Consider the following 22139-nt stretch of genomic DNA (forward strand, 5'->3'; position numbering starts at 1 on the left):
ACAGCATTTATTGAGCTCAAAATAACACCTTAATACCAAGGCACTCTTTACAAAACACCAAACAGTCTCCAGTTTAAGAAAACACTCGTATTTGACCTGTTCCTCACCAAACAAAACCATTTGCATTATTCCACTTCAGTCTAAACACCAGTGCCTGCACCAGAAATTCATGTGTGGACTCCTGCTCAGATGCAGAAGACGAGTTTGAGGCATTTGATCTGTAGATATAATTCATTGGGTGCATTCATTTTACATTGAATGTTTCCTTTCAAAAAATAAAAACCAGGTGTACAATTTTAAATAATACAAATAAACACTGCCACGATTGAGAGAATTGAAGAACCATTCATCATAATGCTTTGACCTGCATCTATGCCGTTTATAAAACGTCACATCATCAGATGCATTTTTGCAGTAACTTGAAGTTTGGATAAAAAATGAAGTCTGGTGTTTGCACGAACTATGTTTCGTGTTTCAGGGTCAACTTATTTTCTCGCAACTTAATCATAAAGATCCAAACATGCATTCACATCTTTATTTTCTTTTTACGTCCGTTTGTTTGGCAAAAGTTTTCTTAACTTAAGACTTTGAAGGCTTAGAAATTCACATCAGGAGATAATTAAATTAAATAAATCGACTTCAACCATTTCCATCAGATCACTGCAGGAGTCGAACCCCACCATACAATAACCCGTTCCACCACCATCCCCCAACCATTCTTTCCACCCAGAATAAAATGACATCCAAGGCACTGGACGGTACCAAACACCAGGTTTCTTAAAAAACAAAACAAAAAGGGACAATGCACACCATAGCTGTGTGTTTCAGACTTCCTCTTCTCTTTGGTGCGAAACATGTAGGATTTTTGTGAGTTCAGCTTGAACCTCATGTTACCTCCGACGAGGAGGTGAGGTTCTTGACTGTGTTTGTTTGTTAGCAGGGTTACACAAAAACCACAGGACGGATTACCACGAAACTCGGTGGAGGGATGACATATGGGTCGGGGAAGAACTCATTCGCTGTTGGTGCAAATCTGGATCAGGGGGCGGATCCAAGACAATGTTTTCTTTCTTTAGTGCGATATGATGTTTTCAAACATTTTTGTCAAACATCTGTCAGAGAATAATACAAAAATCTTGAAACATTTAGGGGAATGATATGTATTGAAATAAAATGGAGTTCTAGTGAATTTAATTGTGGTTTGATAAGGGGACTGTTGGCCTTGGTGGAGGTATGTTCTCTACCGAGCGTCATCCTAGTTTATAATGTTCACGACCTGCTTTGCTTTTTGTGTCAGATTCATGTTCATGTCTCTGCAGAAAATATTCAGTGATGTCTTTACCTACCTAATACTGCACGGCTGGGAAGACTCGGAGTAGTGAAAACATTTCAAACACAAAAGAGGCACTTGGATCACACAGTGGATCTTCATTGCTCTATGAATCTCAGTTCACAGTCTGACCGGGGCTTATTGTTTCAATGCTTTTCCTTCCAGCAGAGAAACACTGGATTTCTCCCAAAGTCCAAACTCTCCAGCAGCAGCACTTCAGTTCTTCTATGTATAAAAATAAATTAAAACTCAATGTCAATGATCTAAAAAAAAAACTTGCATTATAACTGCATACAGTATAGTATTCTTATGTACTCAGTATGCCTCATGCATACGGAGTAGCTACTTGTAAAGTGGTGATTAGACAAAGGACCAGAGCTGGTATCTGTCTGAGGGGTTGCACGCGGCGAGAGAAGGATGCTCGTGACGGGCACTCAGACACAGGTTCAGTCCTGGGATGAAGAATAACTGGTTCTACGTGAAGAGTGGACAAAGCGCTGTTAGTTTCCTAAACAATGAATCATAATCTTTTGAAACAGTGCAGAGATGCATGAAAAAAACTCACATCCTTCAGTTCCCATTTTTGCTCCACTCCTACAAATGTGTTCCTGCCTTTATACTGGCAGTCCTCCAGCTTCAATGCCCCGCTGGCCCCGTGCAAACACAGCTCCTTCTGAATGTTGTGTCTAATCTCGTGATGTGTGGAGTACTCAAAATACTACGACACAGAAAAAAAAGGAATCATCACTGTACTGCGATTAAAGCCATTCCTATGTTTTGCCAATACGTTTTCTAACTGACCTGGTTCCCTCCTAGTCCATGACATTGGTACATGATCAGCTCTTTCCCACCCTCATTGTTCTCCCCAGCATCCAGACATGAGTCTTTGCCCACACTTTTCACCTACAGAGAAAAAGAAGGGGAAGGGGGAAAGCAGTGGGAGGAAACAAAATGAAAAACCAACATCCAGTGCAAGCTGTTCAAACAACTTTAGTCTCTGGAGTGCTTTTCGGTGGTGTCAAATTGGAACTGCTCAGTATACCCTCTGGAGATCCTATGTGGAAACCCACAGTGGCTAGACAGAGCTCTGAGGTTTGGAAAGAGAGAGAGAGCTGGTGTGTGTGAGTTTGTGTGAGTTTGAGTGAGTGAGTGAGTGTGTGTGTGTGTGTGTGTGTGTGTGTGTGTGTGTGTGTGTGTGTGTGTGAGATCTTACAGAGCCAAAGTGAAGTGGGTTGAGATCAGGCATGAAGACCTCCGGATAAACGTTCTTCAAATACCAGGAGAAGCTGTTGCACTGCAGCCGCGCCCGGAGGTCCACACGTTTTGAGATGTCTCCAAATGACTTCTGTTAAAGCAATGGCAGCCAGGAAGATATTGTTGATATAGTTCGTCAACTCACACTGCAGACACACTGCACACTAACAGAGATATATATATTTTTTAAATACTAATCTGATATAAGTGAAGAAAATGTGGCCAGAAAAACCCACTGAAGAAATTCTGTGTAGCAGTATTCTGAGAAAGCCATGACCACAGTTTTTGAAGTTGAAAATATCCACAGATAAAAAAAATTTACACAAAAATGGAATGGGACAGGAAAACACAAGCAAATCAAATCAAGAACTAATAGTTCATACCTCAGCAAAGTTTCAACATTTTAAATTCACTAGATCCTGATTTTTATTTGGATCTGACTTGCACACTCATAGATATCAGATCAAGCAAATCACCTAGATCAGTTATTCTCTCAGAAATGATACAGAAAAGAAAAAAAAAAAAAAGTCCTGAATCTTCACCAAAATGTATTGGCTATTTCTCTGACCCATACCACATCATTCCAACAATTTTTACAGTAATACGCCTTGTGGTTTTCTTGGAATTGTGCTAAATAAAGGACAGACATATGCAGATGAAAACATAACCTCCCTGACAGAGGTAATGGTGTCCAGAACAGCTCTGTGAGAAAACCTGAGCAAAGTGGTTGAGCTTAATGCTAATACCAGTATGCTAACATGCCCCAGTTTAATGTTTACCATGCTCACGATCTTAGTTTAGCAAGTTAACATTTAGCACGAAATGAAAAGTATAGCTTAGTCTGGGGGAAACTGGTTGATGATGAAAAACAAAGTACTGGACATATTCATATTGGCATATTCTGACTGGATAGTAGTGCTTGAGGAAAAGCTAAGGGATAATCAAAGTTTTAACAATTCATCCTCTGGGGACAATGAATGTCTGCACCAAGATTAATAGCATATCATTACAATAGTTGTTAAGTAATTTCACTCAAGAACAAAAAAATATTCCACGGAGATTTGTATCAAATGTCAGTGAAATACAAACGACCGTTGTTGAGATATTTCAGTTTGGACCAGAATGTCAGACTGAATGAATGACTGCAGTCTCCATCGACAGAGAGAAGCTCTGAACTGTCATCCAATTATAAAAACACTGCAAAAAAAAAAGAAAGAAACCTAAATGCACATTAACTAAAACAAATACTCTACTTCTGGAAAGTCAATGACTGTGTTCCAGTGCTCTAATGACTCCTTTCTTTAACAAATTAACTGGAGACAAGGGTATTCCATCACTGCTCCTTTTAAGCTGAAGCGTAACAGCACTTCTAAGAGGCTTCGCTGGCACCTCTGCGCTCTTGAATAACGAGAGCTCTTAATATAATGACGAGGCTGCCGCTCACACTAGTTTAACGCTGATATCTGCTACAGCAGATTCCTTGAAGCTCTTGATGACAGTGCTGTCTGTTTGAAGCCAGCGGGAGAGGGGCTGGCCCACTTTGTGAGGTGTAGCCCTCAGGGAAGAGGCAGTTTATGGCACCTAAGGGACCATATGTTGAGAAATGCAAAGGGCCTGGTGTCATTTACCAGAGTCGACTTCCTTCCGCCCCCTTTCAGCCACTAATAGCTTGTCTTTCTTGTTTCATCTCCACAGAAAACTTGCATTGAGAACTATTGCAATCCTAAACTGTATGTTAAGCAAGTCGTAATCAGATTTAAAGCTGGAGTTACGTCTCGAGGGAGGAGCACTACTATTAAAGATACAACAGAAGATAAGGATGCAGAGCTATTTGCATCATCATCGTCAGTGGGTTTCACAGAACTTTGAAAGTAGGATGCACACACAGGATTTGACTGGCACAATAGAAGCGGTACATACATCTCTCGCAATCTGTGCAGCTTGCTGGTTACGACGGTAGAAGATCTCCTTGTAGTCGTCCATCCACACCTCCGCCAGACGTACCTGGTTGCGAGCAATCACCTGGGTGCCCTTGGGGAAGGTGTGGGGGCTCTTTGTGCGGAACACGTGACCCACAATGGAGCAAGGGATGATCTCCAGCTGTCCTCCGCACTGCCACACCTGCAAGTTAATGGGCGACAGCACAGAAGTATAATGACGTGCACTTATAATGACGTGCACTTAGAAACGTCTGCAGCCGTGGACACTGGAATGATTCAACAGGCGATAAAGGCTCAGTGATATTTAACAGTACTGAAGTATATTCAGAATGAAGGCTAAAGGCACGGTCTTCACAATTAGGTCTGGACTTTCTCTGGAGTTTGACTTTGCACACATGAACAACACAGCAGGAGATTCTCCACTCAGAAGTGTTGATAACAGCATAGAAAACTCCGGACCCTTCAGGTGGGGCGGCAGACAGAGAGATTCAGATACCAGTGTTCTTACAGAGGGACTGGCAGGAGAAACTCCGCAGAAAGTCCAGAGCCTCTCAGTAGGAAATTTGCGTTGTCACGTTCAGCCCTCCTGGAGATTAATGTCTGAAAGCAGCTTTAGTGATGTCTTACCCTAAATGACATTTCAATATTCTCGCCGCCCCAGATTTCCATTTGTTCATCATAGCTTCCGATATGGTAGAAATATTCTTTGGAGATGGAGAAGAGTCCACCAGCAAATGTGGGAGTCCTATGGAGAAAGTCTCATTTAAGGTTTTTTACTATTTCCAACAAGTTGATATTTTTTGTTCATGCACTGTTTTGTTACTAACTTGATAGGGTATGTTTCATCATTCCTCCTCTTCCTCTCATGATCTGGAAGACTCTCCCAGCCAAACGCCAGGCCCCAGTCAAAGTTTCCCCGGTTGTGGTTCTGGCCGTACGGCGACGGTTTCATAAACTCAAAGGTGTTGAGATCGATCGTCGTGATATCGGGACTGACCACTGCAGTGAAGTTATCTGCTATCCTTGCCAGCAGAGGCTCCAGCCAACCGTTAAAGCATTCACCTGTTTAAACACAAAATAAGGACAACAACCATGGGTGTGAATGGGTGTGACTACTATGCAACAGGTTTTTCATGTGTGAGTAACATCAGAGGTGTTGACTAACAGTGGGCGTCCAGGAAGGTGAGGGTGTCACCCGTGGCCACAGCGGCACCCAGCAGCCTAGCGGTGATGAGACCTTTCCTCTCTCGCTGTCGGACAACTTTCACAATGCTCAAGTGCTTCAAATACTCGTCCAGCTCGTCCTTCAAAACATCTGAAAGTACAGGATATATCAATCAAACACAAAGTTGAGTTATGAGGGATATATGTTATATATGTAAAAATGATGATATGAGTGAATGTTGCATATCTTAAACAGCCCCATGAAGGTTATTACCAAAGTGATAAATTCATAATATTCCCACCCCTCAGGCTAAAAAACAAAGACTGCCTTTCTAATGTCTTCGTCAGGAGAACTGTACAGTAGGGAACCCTCTGTGTCCCAACAAATAAGTTTACAGTATCAGATGGACTGTGTTTTCTGAAACCTTTCTCCACTCCACCTCCATCTGACCTGTTTACAGGAGTTAACTCTGACTCATTTCTAAGCGCAGCCACCACTAATTCCTCTTAGGAAAGTATTCACCAGCAGCCCCTCGCTTCCTGCCGTAACCCACTTCATGGGCCACAGAAGGAGCAGGGAGCTCTTCTTTGCACATTTTGTGCCGCACCGAGGAGCTGCCCACCCAGTACGCAGCGTGAAATCAAACCAGCCGAAAAAGAGAGCGAGGGGCGGTCCTGAAAGGCCCCCATTGAGTTTTACCGTCCACGCTTGCGTCGTCCACCAGGATGATCTCCTTGAGGAGAATGGCCGGGGAGGTGTGCAGGACACTGTACACTGTCCTCAACAGAGTGCTCCAGGCCTCATTGTGAAACACGATTATCACACTGGTGGTTGGCAGGGGGGGGCAACGCTTGAAGGTCTGCTCAATACATCTGCAGTGAGAGGAGGGGGGGAAAGAGCACAAAGATGTGACTGTCCGGTGCAGCTCCTGAGTGGCACAATGGTTCTAGTTATTACAACTGCAGACTCTCCCCTGTGGGGTGTCCGTTTCAAATGTGACACTGCATGTGTGGCAGCCTTTGAAAATACCTGCCATATCAGAGCCAGGGAGACTTTGTTACTCATCCCTTATAAGACAGCCAGTACATGGACCGTCTTTATGTCTTTGTCATGTCCTGACTACGCACTGACATGTACTTGGATGTGCCGTAATTAGCCAAACACAAACGTGCTTCTTCCTGAACTGGCCATAGTAACTGGGCAGGCATGCTAAAACAAAGTCCCAGTCAGAACAATCTTCTCTGTGGTTTTTCCACAGTTGCGAAAAAAGCAATTGTGATCATTTGGTTTGGGTTAGACACTCGGTTTTACCTCACCCCGTCTGTAGTACTCTGTGTTTTTCAGTGTGTGAATTTAATTCTGGGCCAATGCATGAGAAGGTTGAGTAGTAATATCAAAACTGGAGTACAACATGTACAGCACCAGAGATGCATTTACACCCACTAGGTGGTGCAATTACATGAGGTACTTTAAAAAAAAATCTAAGTCATTGAGAGAATGAATTAAACATTATTTGGTTAACAAAGCTCACTCGTACCTTGATCTTCCAGTTCTATCTTGCACATTTTTACAGAAACTCATTAGAGTGATTTTGCACAGGTTTATCAAAAGCATAAGGAAGATACAGACTGACGTACTCTGGTGGTCGTGTGTCTGCTCCCAGGTCTCTGCTCAAGGAGATGCGGTCACTGGCGTACAGGTTAAAGCAGTGCTTCTCCTCACCCCTCTCCTTCTCCTTCTGCTCCTCGGGGCTCAGCGAGTCTGTGTGGAAAGGTTTCCCAGCAGCTCCGGGGGAGAGGGGGCTCTGAGGAGGCCGCTCCAGGGCCGGCCTGAGCTCAGCAGCAGTGTAGTGACCTGGCAGACAGGACGTGCTGTCTGCTTTGTCCTGCTGACGCACAGGGGCTCTGATCTGCATCTTTGGCATGGCATCCCTGAAGTTATTGACAGCCCCCATCACCATGCCCAGCATGGCGTCCCGCTTCACCACCATCTCCTTCAGCCAGGGCTCCTCTTGTTGGTTCTGGCTCCCCACTTCCCATTGTATGAGGAACACAAATGTGACAAAGACAAGGGCCACTATCACCAGTTTGATTGGGTGCAATCTCCTGCGGAGCACTCTGCGGAGAGCTATCATTCTTCTTCAGTGGAGACCAGGCTGCCTTTGGACCGCAGCTGTAATAAATACATTCACATGATTAATGACACTTAACATGGACATGCAATCATCTCATTGAAGATACTTGGCTGTCAGGTAAATATTACCGGCAGGGCCATGTCACTAAATCAACATGAACACCTTCAACTGTAAGTTCAAACATTAGAAATGTAAACATTTGTTACTGTTTGAAATAAAAAAGCAGCTGCTGGAGAATCTAAAACTAATCTGCTGTTATCTACAAATCAAATATTCAAGATTGTCTCATGAAATCAGCAGACACACTCTGATCCGGATTCCTGCAGAGCAAGAGACCACGTACCATGAGGCGCAGGACCAGTACAGATTGTTAAGGTTGGGAAAGACCTTTCAGTTGTTCCCGTGAGACCCGACGCATCGCATCCTGCTCGGACCGGAGATCCTCTTGTTACTTCCTTGTTGAACTCCGAGCGAACTCTCCCGTGGAGCCAGTGACACACGAGAAAAAAGGGATTTGCTGTTTTCCGCCCTCACGAAACTTCCGTCTCGTTGGATCAAGGTGCGCTGCCCTCAGGTAGAAGGAGGGGACGAGCTGGTGCGCCTGCGCAGAGGAGAGCTGTGCGTGTCCAGATCCATACCTGAAGAAAGAGAAGACACGATGACACAGCGACTCAGCTGTTCCTTCTGTCTACTCCCGTCATAACTTTTAGTTTTATACAGATTTAGCTTGAATCACAGCGGAATCAAACACTTGTCCTCCTGGTAGAGTTCTGCGCGGTGACTGCCTCCACGGATCCTGCGCACAGTTCTCCACGGATTCAATAATGGTGTCATTAATGGGATTTGTTCAACTGGTCATTCAGCGGGACAGTTGCTGGGTTACAAATAAACGGAGGAACGCACAGTACCCCACACACAGCCCCACCGCGTCCAATCAGCTTCTCTGAGGAAAAACACCACAGCCGGGAACCACCGACACTTTCAAAAACGCACATGCACGCGTGCGTAAAGTTTCGTTTTTAAGTGCATCTGCCCACGTTGAGTGTTAGAAGTTGAAAAAGAAAGATGACACTCACCAGTGTAACTTTGTCTGTTCGCTTTCGTTTCCCTCTGGTTTCTCTCATGCTTGATGGAGAAACGCAGCGGACTCCAGCCGCAGGGAGCCCGCTCAGGCGCCCTGCCTCTCCGCCTCTGGCTGGCACACTGAGTCCATCTGCAGAGGCGTCCTCTCCACGGCAGGCAGCCACTTAACTATGTCTAGTAAAATGTCCACTGTGTCCTACTTCCCCCCTGTCGTGCTTGAAAATGAAAAGACCCAGAGACGTTAAATATGTGTCTATTCTATTGTGAATGTATTCATAAAACAATAATCAATCAGTAAAAAGAAAAGTCTGACCAAAGAGCCATCATAATTCTAAAACAAACTTTATTCAAAGCAGGAATATCTATATACATGTAAACATACATTCTAATAGTAATCAGGGGTGGGATTAGCAGGGTATACCTCACAATATGCTGTGGCCCATGATAACACTAATATGATAAAGGGCAGGATTTGTGTATTTATTCATTATCCATTTATTCTCTGCAATTTGGTGTCAGAGTCAGTGAGTTTGACTCGGGCTGAGACGAAACAATGTACAAAAAAGTATTTGCTTAGTCTTTAAATATTAACAAACTTTTCAATGTCCACGTGTGTCATTATTTTTTCAAGGTCCATGACTTATTCTCTGAGAAATCACTGAATCGTTGAAAACACACTGTCATGCAAAGCAACTCCAGGCTGTACCCACTGATCTGGATCTGCCCCAAAAGTGGTTGAGTTCATTCTTAAAGTGCAATGCTGCAACCCTGAGCAAAACTTCATGGATATTAGTTGATATGCATTAGCATAATCCACAGAACCACAAAACTTAATGTGCTTGGTGGATGTATTAACAGATAGGGGAAACATTTCAGTTGTAGATTAAGTTTAAATGTTCTGTATTTGAGATTTTACCGGCCCTTTATTTTAAGTTCCAAAAAATACATTGTGATATTGAGTTTGGTGTCAGTGTGAGGGAAGAAAATGCTGCATGTGCCTGAACCCCCCCCTGCACTCTGTGGTTTTCCTTCAGGAATGTCAGCAGCACATTCATATACTCCCAAAGAAATTACATTTGACAGTGCAAACCAAACAATGAAAGTGCACTCCATCAAAGATGAATACATTTTTATTACAGAAACTTTGGTTCCATCTGTCATGTAAGCACAGACTCACACAGACACACACACACACAGGTCCAACACTACGATCTTAGGGCAGTGCGAGCTTTGTCCAGGATGTCCTTTCTCATCCTCGGATAATTTGGATGAGCGGACAGGACCTGTGGACAAAAGCAAACATGATTCATGGGATAAAAGAAAGTTTGAAGTTCTAAAACTGAAACTGTCCTCAGGTGTCTCACCTTATGACAAACATCTATGGCATCCACATGCCTCTTTGCTTTAAGGTAGTTGAAAGCAAGCTTATATCCTGGAATAAAAAAAAGACAATGTTTAAAATATATATATAATTCTCTTAAACCCCTTTGTCGTTACAGACACACCTGGATGTGATTTCAATAGACTCACCAATAGTCGGGTTGGTCCGATTTCCATATTTCCAAGCCAGTTCATAGTTGAGCGCTGCATCACGGAAGGCCTGCTCTTTTTCCATTATGTAGCCCAGATATTCATAAGCTTTACAGCACGACTGTGGAAAGAATTGCAGTTGTTATCACAAAGTATTTAGAATAAAAGCCTCTGTATTATCAAAACAATCTAAATAATGAAGAAAAAGAATTCTGTATGAATATGCAAAGGAAATGAAATCATAATGAAACACAGAATCTTCAGTTCTGACCTTGTTGTGATTGAGGCATCTCTTCAGCAGGTCCCCGGCCATGTCATACTTCCCTGAATGGATGTAGATGTCCGCCAGGAGCAGCCAGCTCTTCTCGAACTCGTCGGCGTCAACAAGGCTCCAGTTCATCTTAGCGACGCGTTTAAGCTGGTTCCTAGCTCGCGGCGTTTGCTTAAGCATCATATAAGCTGTCGCCAGGGCCAACAGTGCCGGGACGTTGTCTTTCTGGATTTAACCAAAGAATTTCAGTTGAACAGGATTAATCTGACAACAACCCTTCCCTTATTTCAAGTTAAAAAATAAAATGTGATTTTTCTTTTAACAAATATAATTCATGAACTGAACTCATTGGATTCAGACTGACACAGTTCACTGTGAAGTTTATTATCAAATGGAATGACTGACATTAAAAGGGGCCCTGAAATAATGTGCAGCTCCTGGGGTGGGTTTATTTACACAAGTGAGAGGGAGTGGTGTTAATCATATGCACCATCTAGTTTACTTACCTCATTGTTTGCGATCTCTGTGAAAACACCCAGGGCTTTCTCCACATTGGCCTTCTGTTTGGTCGCCAAAGAGCAGTAGTTCTCCAGGATGCGGAGGTGAATGTGTCCGCCCGGCGTCTGAGGCTTTAACTCCTTCAGCAGTTTCTCAGCCGTTCTCACAGCGAGCTGCTCTGACTCCTGCTTCTCTGTTGAGTTCCTGATGAGTAACCACTAGAGGTTAGGACTGTAGGTTTATAAACACACGAGTATAGAGTATATCATTTCACAGATGAGCTCCTGCTGCAGCTGCTGCCTACCCAATTTCACCATCAAGATTCTCAAACACTTCTCCTCCCATGGTGTCATTGTCAGGGTTTAGGTAAATTTCAATCATGTTATACACAGCGTTTTGACCCCAGTCGTTGTCTTTCCGTGCTTTGTTGAAGTGTCGCAGGGCATCATTGGGTTCTCCTGTGTACCTGAGCAACAAGGAAAAGCTTAATCACAAAAAAGACTACACTCAAAACACATGTTGGCGCAGTCAAGAGGAAACACTTCAAAACTTACCACAGATAAAGTCCTTTGCAGTAATTAAACCCAGGGTCAAACTTAGTCCTGGAAGAATCTTTTTCTGCCATATCAAGAAATCTGGGCACTTCTTCCAGCTTCCCGGCCCTCCTCAACAAGTCAATAAGTCGTGACAGAGTTTGGTAGTTGTCTGAAATAACATGCGTTTCCAAAAGGTCAAATTACATTAAGCACCAATTTGTGTTTAAAAAAAGAAAAAAAGGAAAGAGAAACATGTCTTTGTTGCACCTGGTTTGCGCTCCAGGAGCTGTTGAAAGTGGAAAACTGCCTGTTCATAGTCCTGCTTCCTAAACAAAATGTCAGCCATCATCTGAGGACGAACACATGTAAGAAATTAGTTCTATGAATTAGTTCCAAAGAAAAGGTTACACACAATTGTGATGGCAGTCAGACAGAACAAACCAGAGTTGCGTCCTCATTAAACTGGTCATTCTTCAGAATGACGCTGCACTGCTCCTGGCACGCGTCAACCTCATCCAGAGTGAGGCACAACCGAGCCAACTCCATCATCACCTAGGAACAGGGAGCGCATTCATTTATCTAAAGTTGATGTGACAAGATTATTTGTGGAATAACGTAGGGAAGATAAACAAAGCTTTTTTTCCTACATCAACAACTATGATCACAAAATTTTGGAAATACAAGGGTGCGGCACTAAAAGATGCTTGTGAACCACAGCTGCAGTGAGCACACAGAACGTTTTTGATTCAGCTGCACTGACCTTGCGATCGGTCTCACAATACACAAGAGCTTCTTTGTAGAATTTGACTGCTCTCTCATAGCCCCTGAGACTTGTGTAGTGTTTAGCGATCTCAGCGCAGATCTCCGCTGCAAGCTGTTTCTGTATGGGGACGGCGTCAGGCTGCTCCAACTGCACCCGCTTCAGCACCTTGGCCTGCACATCCCGGGCCTGTGAACAGCAAAAATACAACCTTATTACAGAATTAAATACAGTTCTTATCGTCATCAATTCTATATAAACAAGTAAAAGATGATTGGGATTCAAGAAAGCTGGCATTGTTTTATGTCTGTCTTTTTAGGCAGGCAGGTGAACTGAAACAAAATGTAAAAACATGAGTGAGAAACGAGAACAACTCACTCTTTGCAGAGAAAGTAAAGCTTCCTCATTTTTGTCGACCTTATTTTGGATCTTTGCCAACAGGACCAGATAACGACAATCATCTGAGAGAACTGTTAGTTCATTCCCTGTGAAGTTCCAAAGACAAACATTTGGTTAGAAACACAACAAGACAATAAAAGTTTTTATGCAGTTGTAATGTCCCTAAAATAAATACAATATCTGAAAACATTGCTTGTTAAGGTTTGGTATTTGTGCACCTTGAACCTGTTTAAATGCTTTATACCAGTATTGTTTTCAGAGATGGTAACACTGCAACCTTGTGGCCTGTGCTACAAAACTGTAGCATCAGTGCTGTGCGCACAAAAGTGAATGTACAGCCCTATACAAACACAAACTATCCTCATGACTAGATTCTCTTGTTCTTGTTCTTATTGTTGTGTTTGATATGGGTTGTCCACTGTGTTTAAGGAAACACCTTCAGCACCTGGTTCATGGGCCAGAGCCTCATGCAGGACTCTCTCACAGCGCTCATACTGCTTCATCTTCATCAGCAGCTCTGCCAGGTCATAGCGCAGGAAGTTCTGTTGCTCAGTTTTCAAAGCAGCTTCGTAGTAGTTTATTGCCTGTGTAGCAGCAGCATTATTAGTGCCAGCAGTGGTTTGTCTGTGTGTGAATTGTGATTATTGTTCGATGAGTGTACAAACAAACCTTGACGTAGTTATGAGTCTTGACCAGGGCTTTTCCAATCTTGCTGGCTAAAGCCCCATCTTTGGGGTTTTTCTTCAAAGCCTGCTCATAAACACTGATGGCTTTCTCTGGCTGAGGATGACACATGACGTTAAAGTAGTGTCAACATTTGTTTGGTTTTAGGTTTGTGTAAATATTATTCAGGCTGACAGTTATAATTTTCATGTCGTGAAGATTGGGTAAACACACGGAATGACGCTGCGTGCTTCAAGCCAAGAGCTGATGGGAAAGCTGCAGATACCTTATCTGAGTGTTGAGCTCAGAATTTACTCACAACCAGAGTATACGTCAGCATGACCAGTCTCCCCTTCCTACCTTCTGCTCTTGAAGCTGTTTATGTATAGCACAGTATCTCTACCCTTTGATCATGGCTTCATGGCTACGTGGCTAACTGTCCTCCTGTCCTTCAGTCTGGGTCAGTATATCTTTGAGTTTTGCTATTTTGGAAAAGGCATAATTGACTTAGCCAATATAAAACTGTGATTAGACAATTTAGACAGATTTTAGTTATTTGAAGCTTGTAGCACCTTTAAAACTGATCTCAGATGTCATGAGAAAATGTAAATATCTCCAACTTACTTCTTGAATGTTCATGTAGGCATCCCCTAGCAAGAGATATGTGTGAGGGCTGGGCATCTTCTCCACCATCTCTCTGGAGAAAAGAAAGATACCACATCATTTATGGTGGACTTCATCATGCAGACATACTGTACGTCTTATGCTGGTCTGAGGTTCAGCCATGTTTTATTAGCTGTCAATGCCAGTAGCACCAGAGACCAAGAGAAGATTGTTAATACTGTAAAAGCAAAGATTTAAAACACACAAGGTTTCAAATTGAATATGCATCTTTATGTTCTTTTAGATTCCAAATGTGCTGCTCACCTGTAACAGCTTGCGTACAGACGTTTCTCTTTTCTGTGGTTCAGATATATGTCTGCCATTTTCTCCTTGGCTTGGATGTAGTAGGGCTGCTCAGGGGTTATGTTTCTCAGCATACTCAGCGCCAGCTCGGTGTCACCGCGGAGGAGGGCCAGGTCCGCGTTGGCAATGGTGACACGTAACTCCTCAGGAGTCCCCGAGAACTCATTGATCGCATCTTGCATCACCTTTGCTGCTTCATGCTGAAATATTAAATCAGTTCATAAGGTTATACTGTACTTTTTTCAACATGGCCAGACACAAGTGTAATATCAAAGTATCATACCTGTTTCCCGTTGAGCCACAGGGCCTCAGCTAACTCCAAGAAGACAGAGACACAGTCAGCAGGGCTCAGCTCAATCTTCTTACTCTTGGACTTGGATGATGATCCAGCTCTGCGGACACCTGGAAGACCCATGGCCATCTGCAATGTCTGAATAGCCTCTGTCAGTTCCCCCATTTTCTTCTGACTCTGAGCCTTGATCAGGTGGTACAAAGGATGTTCTCGAATCTGGAATGAGACAGGAAGTCATGATACATTCGGATATGTGATCCTTGCAAACAATATCAACATACCAAACCTGACTACATATCCAAACATCTCTAAACTGTTGGCATTTACAAAAACGTGCTGTTATCTTGTAAATACTGACAATAACATCAAAGACCCCTTCTTTATTTACTGGTTGCTGTTTTATTCTTTGCTGTATTAATATGTCGAGCTGGGGACAAGCTGGCATGGTTGTAACTGTTATAGACAAAGGTATAAGAGCTGTAATTCTGTCTCATAAAGATTTAGCATCCAATGATACTGTCATCTTGATGGTGATCTTACCTCAAAGTTATGGCTGAGGCAGAGTTCAAGAGACTGGGAACACAACGTGAAGTTACCCTGCAGCAGATGGATCTGTGCCATTAGTAGATGAGAATCTGCATGAGATGGACACTGTTCCAAGCAGTGATGTAGACTGCTCTGGGCAGCGTCAGTGTCACCTGGATGAAAAGAAGCAGCGCAGTTTAAATTAGAAGCAACTTGAAAACTAACAAACAAGCAAGTATATATATTTGAAATGCATCGCTCACCAGACTGAAATCTGACTTTTGCGAGCAGGAAGACCCCTTGAAGGAGACCTGGCACAATCTTGACAACCGTATCCAACAATGTGGCACAGTGCTGGAGTTGAGGAGCAGGAGTTTGGCCCTGGGATAAAGGCTAAAACACAAAACAATAAAAGTGTTATTTATAAAAGAAGATAACGTATGCACATCCCTACCAAACTATCTCGAAATGAGTAAAATATAGAACACAATCTTTGGTGGAAAAATAAATGTCTGACTGAGGCTCTCTCACATAGCCCAAATTGAACCCATCCTTACCTTAGCAGGACAAAGTGCCAGATACTCTTTGACAATCTCCAAAAGAAAGTCGGGGTTGACCTTCTCCAAGTACTCCGTTCCCAGAGGCAGGCCCTGCAGTGTGGAGAAGTGTGTGTCCACTGCATCGTTCAGCAGGTTGGTAATCTCTTCCTGTGGTCGGTGCTTCTTCGCCGCCAGTAAAGCACGCAGGTACAGTAGCTCCTAACAGAGTGGGGGGATAATGATGAGAAGGAGAAAAGCAAAAACTATTAGATTAAAGTAATGTGGTCAGCAGGAGGACAAGGGCAAAACAAAAATCTAAATATTGAATTACCACTGCTGCTTCTTGCCAGATTCTCTTGTTTTGTCTTTATTTACGTAAATCTAATAATTCTAAACCATGTTAGTCCTTTGCAGAGGATTCTAATAATAGAGCAAAAAGACTTTTCATGTCCTTGTCTATCAGCATTTACAAACAGACAATACCCCTGATTTTCCAATAGATTGTTGAATCTCTGTGAGAAATTCCAACTGTTGTTCTGCATCCTCGAGGTGGCCTTCTATCAGCTGGCAACGAATTATGCCTAGGTAACAGAAATGAAAAAATATTTAATGTTCAAATTAAATCATATGCAAGGAATCTAAGTGTTGTGTAGACAAACGATTAATTATTGTAACATGTTACCGGTCAAAGCAGAAACGCTGGTCTCATCCAAGGTCATGGCGGTCTTGTACCACTTCATGGCCTCCTTGATTCTGCCCTGAAGGACCATCTGGTAGCCCAACTCCGTGGCTAAATCGGAGTCCCTTGATGCCACAGAGAAGGCTCTCTCCACCATCCTGAACGTCTGCTCAATCACTTTCTCATTCCGTCCACACTACAACAAGAAGAGTCCTAAATCCAAAGATTCTATGCAAGAGAAGAAATTCTTTAAATGGAGCATTAAGAATTTTGAGAGCATATAGAAAATCATCTTACAACACGAGTGAAGGCGAGAGACATTCTGTAGAAAAGCTCAGGGTTGTGCGGTTCCAGAAAATCCAAGTTGCTGTTGAGATTTGAAAGCTGCTTCACTGACTGTCAAGAGACAAATAAAACAGTTGCAGTAAATTGATCATCATTTTCACTTTGCTACAGCTCAAACATCAGTCACACTTTTTTTTATTCTATGTTGGTTCCTGCTGATTGCAGAAGTTAAAAGTATGAAATTGTGTGATCTTTACCTCAGTAACATCTCCATCTCTGCATAAAGAATGTAGAGCTAACATCCGAACTGCCTCCAGGTTATTTTTATCCTTCTGTAAAAGCCTGAAACATGACACACAGTGCAGTGAATGCAGTCCATCTTCTACATTTAATAAGCTGGGATTGCTTTGATTGATAGTAATAGAACATACGATACTGCTGCACTGCTGTATTGAGCTTCCAGTCGAATAAAATGAAAACTCAAAGTAATTGTGAGGGCTGCCAAAGATTGTACAGTCACCTGTGTGCTGCTTGCTACAATTCCCTGAAACTGCGTTTGACTCCTGCATTTTGGCCTCTTATGGTGGTTGACGCTTGCTAAGGTCAGAAGGGGTGAACACAAACAATGGCTTAGTCAGTATGCACTGGTTTGAAGCATCATGCTTGTGTTTTATTTGCACTTGAATATTGAGCCATTTGTAGAGGCAGATTGCTATTTACATGCCTGGTGGTGATTGTAACCACTTCTTAAAAATGAAAGTTCAGATAAGCTTCTGCTGAGAGAGATGTGACCTCTGTGTAAAATTTGTTAACAATTACCTGTGTGCTGCCTCCATGGTTTGCTCCCAGTCTTGCAGGCTGAGCGACAGTTTCATCTTCTTGATAAGAGCAGGCACAAACTCAGGGAAACTCACGATGACCTGGTTTACCATCTCCAGTGCTCCGGAGTAGTTCTGGCGATATTCATAGTATTGTGCCTAGAACAAACCAAAGCATTACTTAGGGTGTATCATATGCACAAGCTAAATAGAACCAGGAATATAAGTCTGACCCTTTAACATAAAAAGACAAACCAAGAGAGCAAAGCTGGAATAAATCAAGGCAATTATAGACACAATACAGTAAGAGGATATGGAGAATAGGAGAAATGTTATGTACCATAACATTTTCAGCTGTGTTAAAGAAGGCCTTTACAATTTGAATTTGTCGTTCTGATCTCACCTTTCCCATCAGGGCAAAGACGTCTGCTTTCTCCTTCAGTCCCTCATCAAAGTGTTTTCCAGCCTTCCTGGCGTAGGCGTCTTTACCAGATGTCACATCTATCCAGGCCTTTAGGATTGTCCCCTGAACAAGAAATATCAACGTGAACTTGCCATTTCATACACTTAAATGCTTTGCATAAAAATGGACAACAATAATATTGATTTATTTAACACATGACATGCATATCTCACCTCTCTAGAGCCATTGGAGAGTTTGATCATCCTCTCTGTGTACTCCCTTGCCTTTTCATTCCGCCCCAACAGCCAAAGAAACAGCCCAGCATAGTAAAGACTCTTGGGAGATGCACTTTTACGATCCTCTTTGACCTTAGCATCAAGTTCTTGAATGACTTCTCTGTCTGTGAATACAGTGACACTTACAATACTATCAACAAGTTTGTCTAGTGCTGAGTGTTCAAAGTTAGACAGCCATGCTATGAATCAAAAGACGACTACTGGATTACCTGAGTGTGTCTTCTTTTTCTCAGCATAGACAAGAGCCATCAATGTGCAGAGAGATACATCTCGACTATCTCTCAATGTGTCCAACTCCACACAGGCTTCTTGAATCTGATCTGTATTGAGACAACGACATAGGTGCATGTGCGGCACACGACAAAGACACAATAGTCTGATCAGAAAAGGCTGATGTACAATGGAGTATTAGGGTCATACTGAAGAAAACAAAGCATTTTGAGAGTTCGAGAATAATCCCTTAACATTATGAGAATAAACTAGTACTGATGAGAAAAAGGTCATAATATTGAGAGAATATGAAATTGTAGGAATTGAAATTTGATAAGAAAAAAGTAATTATATTAAACAAATAAAGTAATAATTTAAGCAGAAAAGGGTCATAATATTACTGGAATAAAATCGTAATCTAACGAGGAAAAAGTCATAATATTACGATAATAAAGAGAAACAAACATTTTGAACTTTATGCTCCAGTATGTTTATATTATACTTTATCGCTCCAATACTATTATTTGTGTTGAGTTTTGAATCCTACCTTGCATCAGGGACCCATAAGCATGGAAGAAACTGCAGACGTGATCACTGCCAAACTTCCTCTGAGCAGCTGCTGCTGCGTTTACAGCGTGGTTGAAGTATTTCTCGTAGCAGTAGTACTTGATCAAAGCCTGTGTGGAGACAGAGAGGAGGTCAGGAGCACAGGAAGAACAAGGTGGGTTTGTTTATTACCAAGAAATCCCTGACACTAGCTGCAGCCAGGGTCGTTTCCACAACAGGACCAAATAACGTCGTGCAAACCAAAGGAGTCCTGCGTTTGGCTTCTGCTCATGTTAGCTAGCTCATCCTTAACGTTAGCCGATGTCTGTCCTCGTCGTTCGCTGCTGTTTCTCATTTTAAAAGGACAATTTATTCTCTCACACATCGCCAACCACTTCTTGATTACTTTCCCACAGCACAGGCTAAACCCTCACAGCACTGTACCATCAAAACATAGGCGCTTACCAGCGTTGTTTCTTCATCCTCCATCTTGGCTGAGAAGCTTTGTGCTCTTAAACAATAACCAACCTGAAACCAACTATCACTTGACCCCGTGTGTGTTTAGTTTTAGCGTTAAAAGCGACGTTAGTGCGGGTTTCTTGGTTCTCACGCCATCTTGCACCAACTCCTTTAGCGTTGCCTGGTAACTTGGTAACGAGGACGTGTCGTGAAGGTTATTTTCCCCCGAGTGTTTCCTTCCAGGCACAACCTGAGCGCCGCCTGCTCGTGTACAAGCGTCATTCGGAGTTGTTGGAAAGAGTTAAACCATAAAAATGACAGATAATGTTTATGAAATGTGTAAGATTTAATTGTTTGGATTTGTTGGACGAAGGGTGGTGAAGTGTCCTGGGGCTGTCAGCTTGGCTTGAAGCCTGACAGACTCAATTTAGGGATAATCATAATAGAGTGTCGCCATCTTTGAAATCGAATCGAGCTAGTTTCACCTTCTGCCTCCTAGGTGGCGCTGTTACACCTTTATCAGAATCAGAAGTCCTTTATTATACAGTAAAATGTTTCTATAATTATTAGTCCTATTATATTATTAGCAATAATAATAAATAATGGAAATAATAATATTAGTAGAACAACAAGAACAACACAATTATTATTATTATTATTATTATTATTATTATTATTATTATTATTATTATTATATCCCCAACGTCTGATTATTATTATTATCATTATGCAGTATTTAGCTGAAACTGCTATATGGTCAAATCTGGGAATATTTATTAAAACGTGACAAATGTAAATTAACTGCTGGCACATGGTAATAAACTATTAAAATGTGCCATGACTTCATGAGGCAGCATGTTGTTATTTTAAGGGGATTTCATGCAACAGAAATAAATGGTGCATGTGACAATACGTTTAACCTACTTTGAATATATGGAAATAGTTTAAGAGAGCCTGTTGGCTTGGATTACACTCACGTTGCATTCATGTGGTCAGTAGGCTTGGTGTTGGGGTGGCCCTCTGTTTGCCAGACCTATACATAATATCTAATTTCTGTTATTTTGTATTTGTTCATGTTAAACAAGAAAGTTGGTGCAAGCTGACACCTTTTGACCCAGCTTTGCATCGTTAGTCATGTGCAGTGGAAATATAATTTCCATCTGGCCGGTGTTAAATTGTGGCCCAATGTTATGCAACACGATTGCATTGAGCTCCTGATGTCTGCAGTGTTGAGTCCATGGCAGGAGAGCCAGTGTCCAGCATGGCTGCAACTGTACCAGGAGAGACCTTTCCATGCCTTGTCAGATACTATTTAGCACTAACTCTGGCACATAATCATTACTCTCTGCAGCACACGTCAATGGAAGAGCAAATCAGGTTGGTATTGAGCTCTGAGAGTGTGCAGCAATGGTAAATGTCTGTATGCCATACTTCACTATTTATCTCACAATTTATTTTACCATAATAACTATGCATGACTCATAATATTGACTGATTTGTCTTTATTAGTTTATTAATCTATATTAATATAAAAAAAACTAAATGTAATAAATTAAAATACTCATACATTGTAGTTGCACAGGAGATAATCAAGGTGTACTTAGCAAAGAGCAATGAATACTGCTTATGTTGTTGCACTTCCAAAGAATGCATCTGAAAACCTATTAGGGAAAATACTGTGGAACATCTACCCCCTGGGATATACTGCTATAGCATTCTAATGGCCGTATCCATTGTGGTTTGTACAGACCATTATTGATCAAAGTGCCATGTCCAATAATACAAGCAGTTCACTTCAATGAACTTGTTTATTTCCTTTTTTAAGTATATTTTAATAAATACATGTACTAATTTGAATATAAAATGTACTGTATTAATGTTTCGCATTTTCACACAGTAATGACATGTTTGTGAAATCTTTCGATTGAGAGGGTGTTGTCTGTAAACTGAATTAGTAGTGATTGTGTGAGCTGCTGTGAGTTTCCGGGGGGTGGTCCATTTGAAACAGTGTGTGTGTGTTATAAAATGTGAGTGGTTGCCATGTCTGTCCGTCAGTCTGTGTGTTTGTCTATTAGCACACCACCTAATCTAATGGGATTTTTCTCCCCATCTATCTACAGCAAATAAAATTACCGAGCTGTAATGGGGGAGCATTCTCAGATTTCTTCCTGAATTGTTTCCATCATGCTGCTCATGCCAGTAGCGAGATCCCGAGCCAAGTGGACATCTGTCCACATATTACATGTCCACACGTTACTGCCTAACTTGCAAGATGCCTGGGCTGGAGACGGCAGACCAACCTAATACAGTCAAAAGGGCTTGATGTCCTGTTGCTGAGCAACCGGCGAGGAGAATCTGCAGAATCACTCTTGATTTAAAGGCCATTAAAACTAGCAGTCTGTAACCCCACCTGATGCCATGAGGGGGCCTGTGATCTGGTTTCAGTATCATTTGAAAAATGAAATTGTAGAAATAAAATAAACATTTTCTTTAACAGAATAAGAATCTTTTAACCTTTTAATATAAACATCATCCAATTTGTCTCCATCACAGTGACC

At 42.1% G+C, this 22139-nt stretch overlaps 2 protein-coding genes across 4 annotated transcripts; both read right to left on the bottom strand.

Annotated features, from left to right (window-relative positions):
* Positions 1–530: 530 nt before the first annotated feature.
* Positions 531–9085, bottom strand: galnt3 (UDP-N-acetyl-alpha-D-galactosamine:polypeptide N-acetylgalactosaminyltransferase 3 (GalNAc-T3)). Of its 3 annotated transcripts, none has more exons than XM_020089907.2 (12): positions 8900–9085; positions 8167–8461; positions 7327–7861; positions 6389–6561; positions 5690–5839; positions 5352–5586; positions 5152–5269; positions 4505–4705; positions 2544–2675; positions 2132–2233; positions 1896–2048; positions 531–1804 (listed from the first exon to the last, which is right to left on the bottom strand). In XM_020089907.2, the coding sequence occupies exons 3-12, from the start codon at positions 7821–7823 to the stop codon at positions 1691–1693; spliced, it is 1875 nt and encodes a 624-aa protein (XP_019945466.1). In that variant the 5' UTR covers positions 7824–7861; positions 8167–8461; positions 8900–9085; the 3' UTR covers positions 531–1690. The 3 variants fall into 3 exon arrangements, with proteins under 3 accessions (XP_019945466.1, XP_069388613.1, XP_069388611.1); XM_069532512.1 differs by lacking the exon at positions 8900–9085 and adding an exon at positions 8732–8763; XM_069532510.1 differs by lacking the exon at positions 8900–9085 and adding an exon at positions 8560–8669.
* Positions 9086–10018: 933 nt separating this feature from the next.
* Positions 10019–19778, bottom strand: ttc21b (tetratricopeptide repeat domain 21B). Its single transcript, XM_020089906.2, has 29 exons — positions 19588–19778; positions 19124–19253; positions 18576–18686; positions 18304–18470; positions 18071–18193; positions 17669–17826; positions 17107–17191; positions 16862–16960; positions 16568–16760; positions 16369–16466; positions 15904–16104; positions 15610–15739; positions 15362–15519; positions 14813–15037; positions 14491–14729; positions 14188–14260; positions 13570–13680; positions 13346–13484; positions 12880–12986; positions 12502–12690; positions 12183–12293; positions 12009–12090; positions 11760–11910; positions 11510–11671; positions 11214–11409; positions 10708–10932; positions 10437–10557; positions 10271–10338; positions 10019–10189 (listed from the first exon to the last, which is right to left on the bottom strand). Exons 1-29 carry the CDS (start codon positions 19609–19611, stop codon positions 10112–10114), a joined length of 3954 nt encoding a protein of 1317 aa, XP_019945465.2. The 5' UTR covers positions 19612–19778; the 3' UTR covers positions 10019–10111.
* Positions 19779–22139: the final 2361 nt, after the last annotated feature.

Source organism: Paralichthys olivaceus, chromosome 10 (assembly GCF_024713975.1).
Source record: "Paralichthys olivaceus isolate ysfri-2021 chromosome 10, ASM2471397v2, whole genome shotgun sequence".
NCBI classification, from domain to species: Eukaryota; Metazoa; Chordata; class Actinopteri; order Pleuronectiformes; family Paralichthyidae; genus Paralichthys; species Paralichthys olivaceus.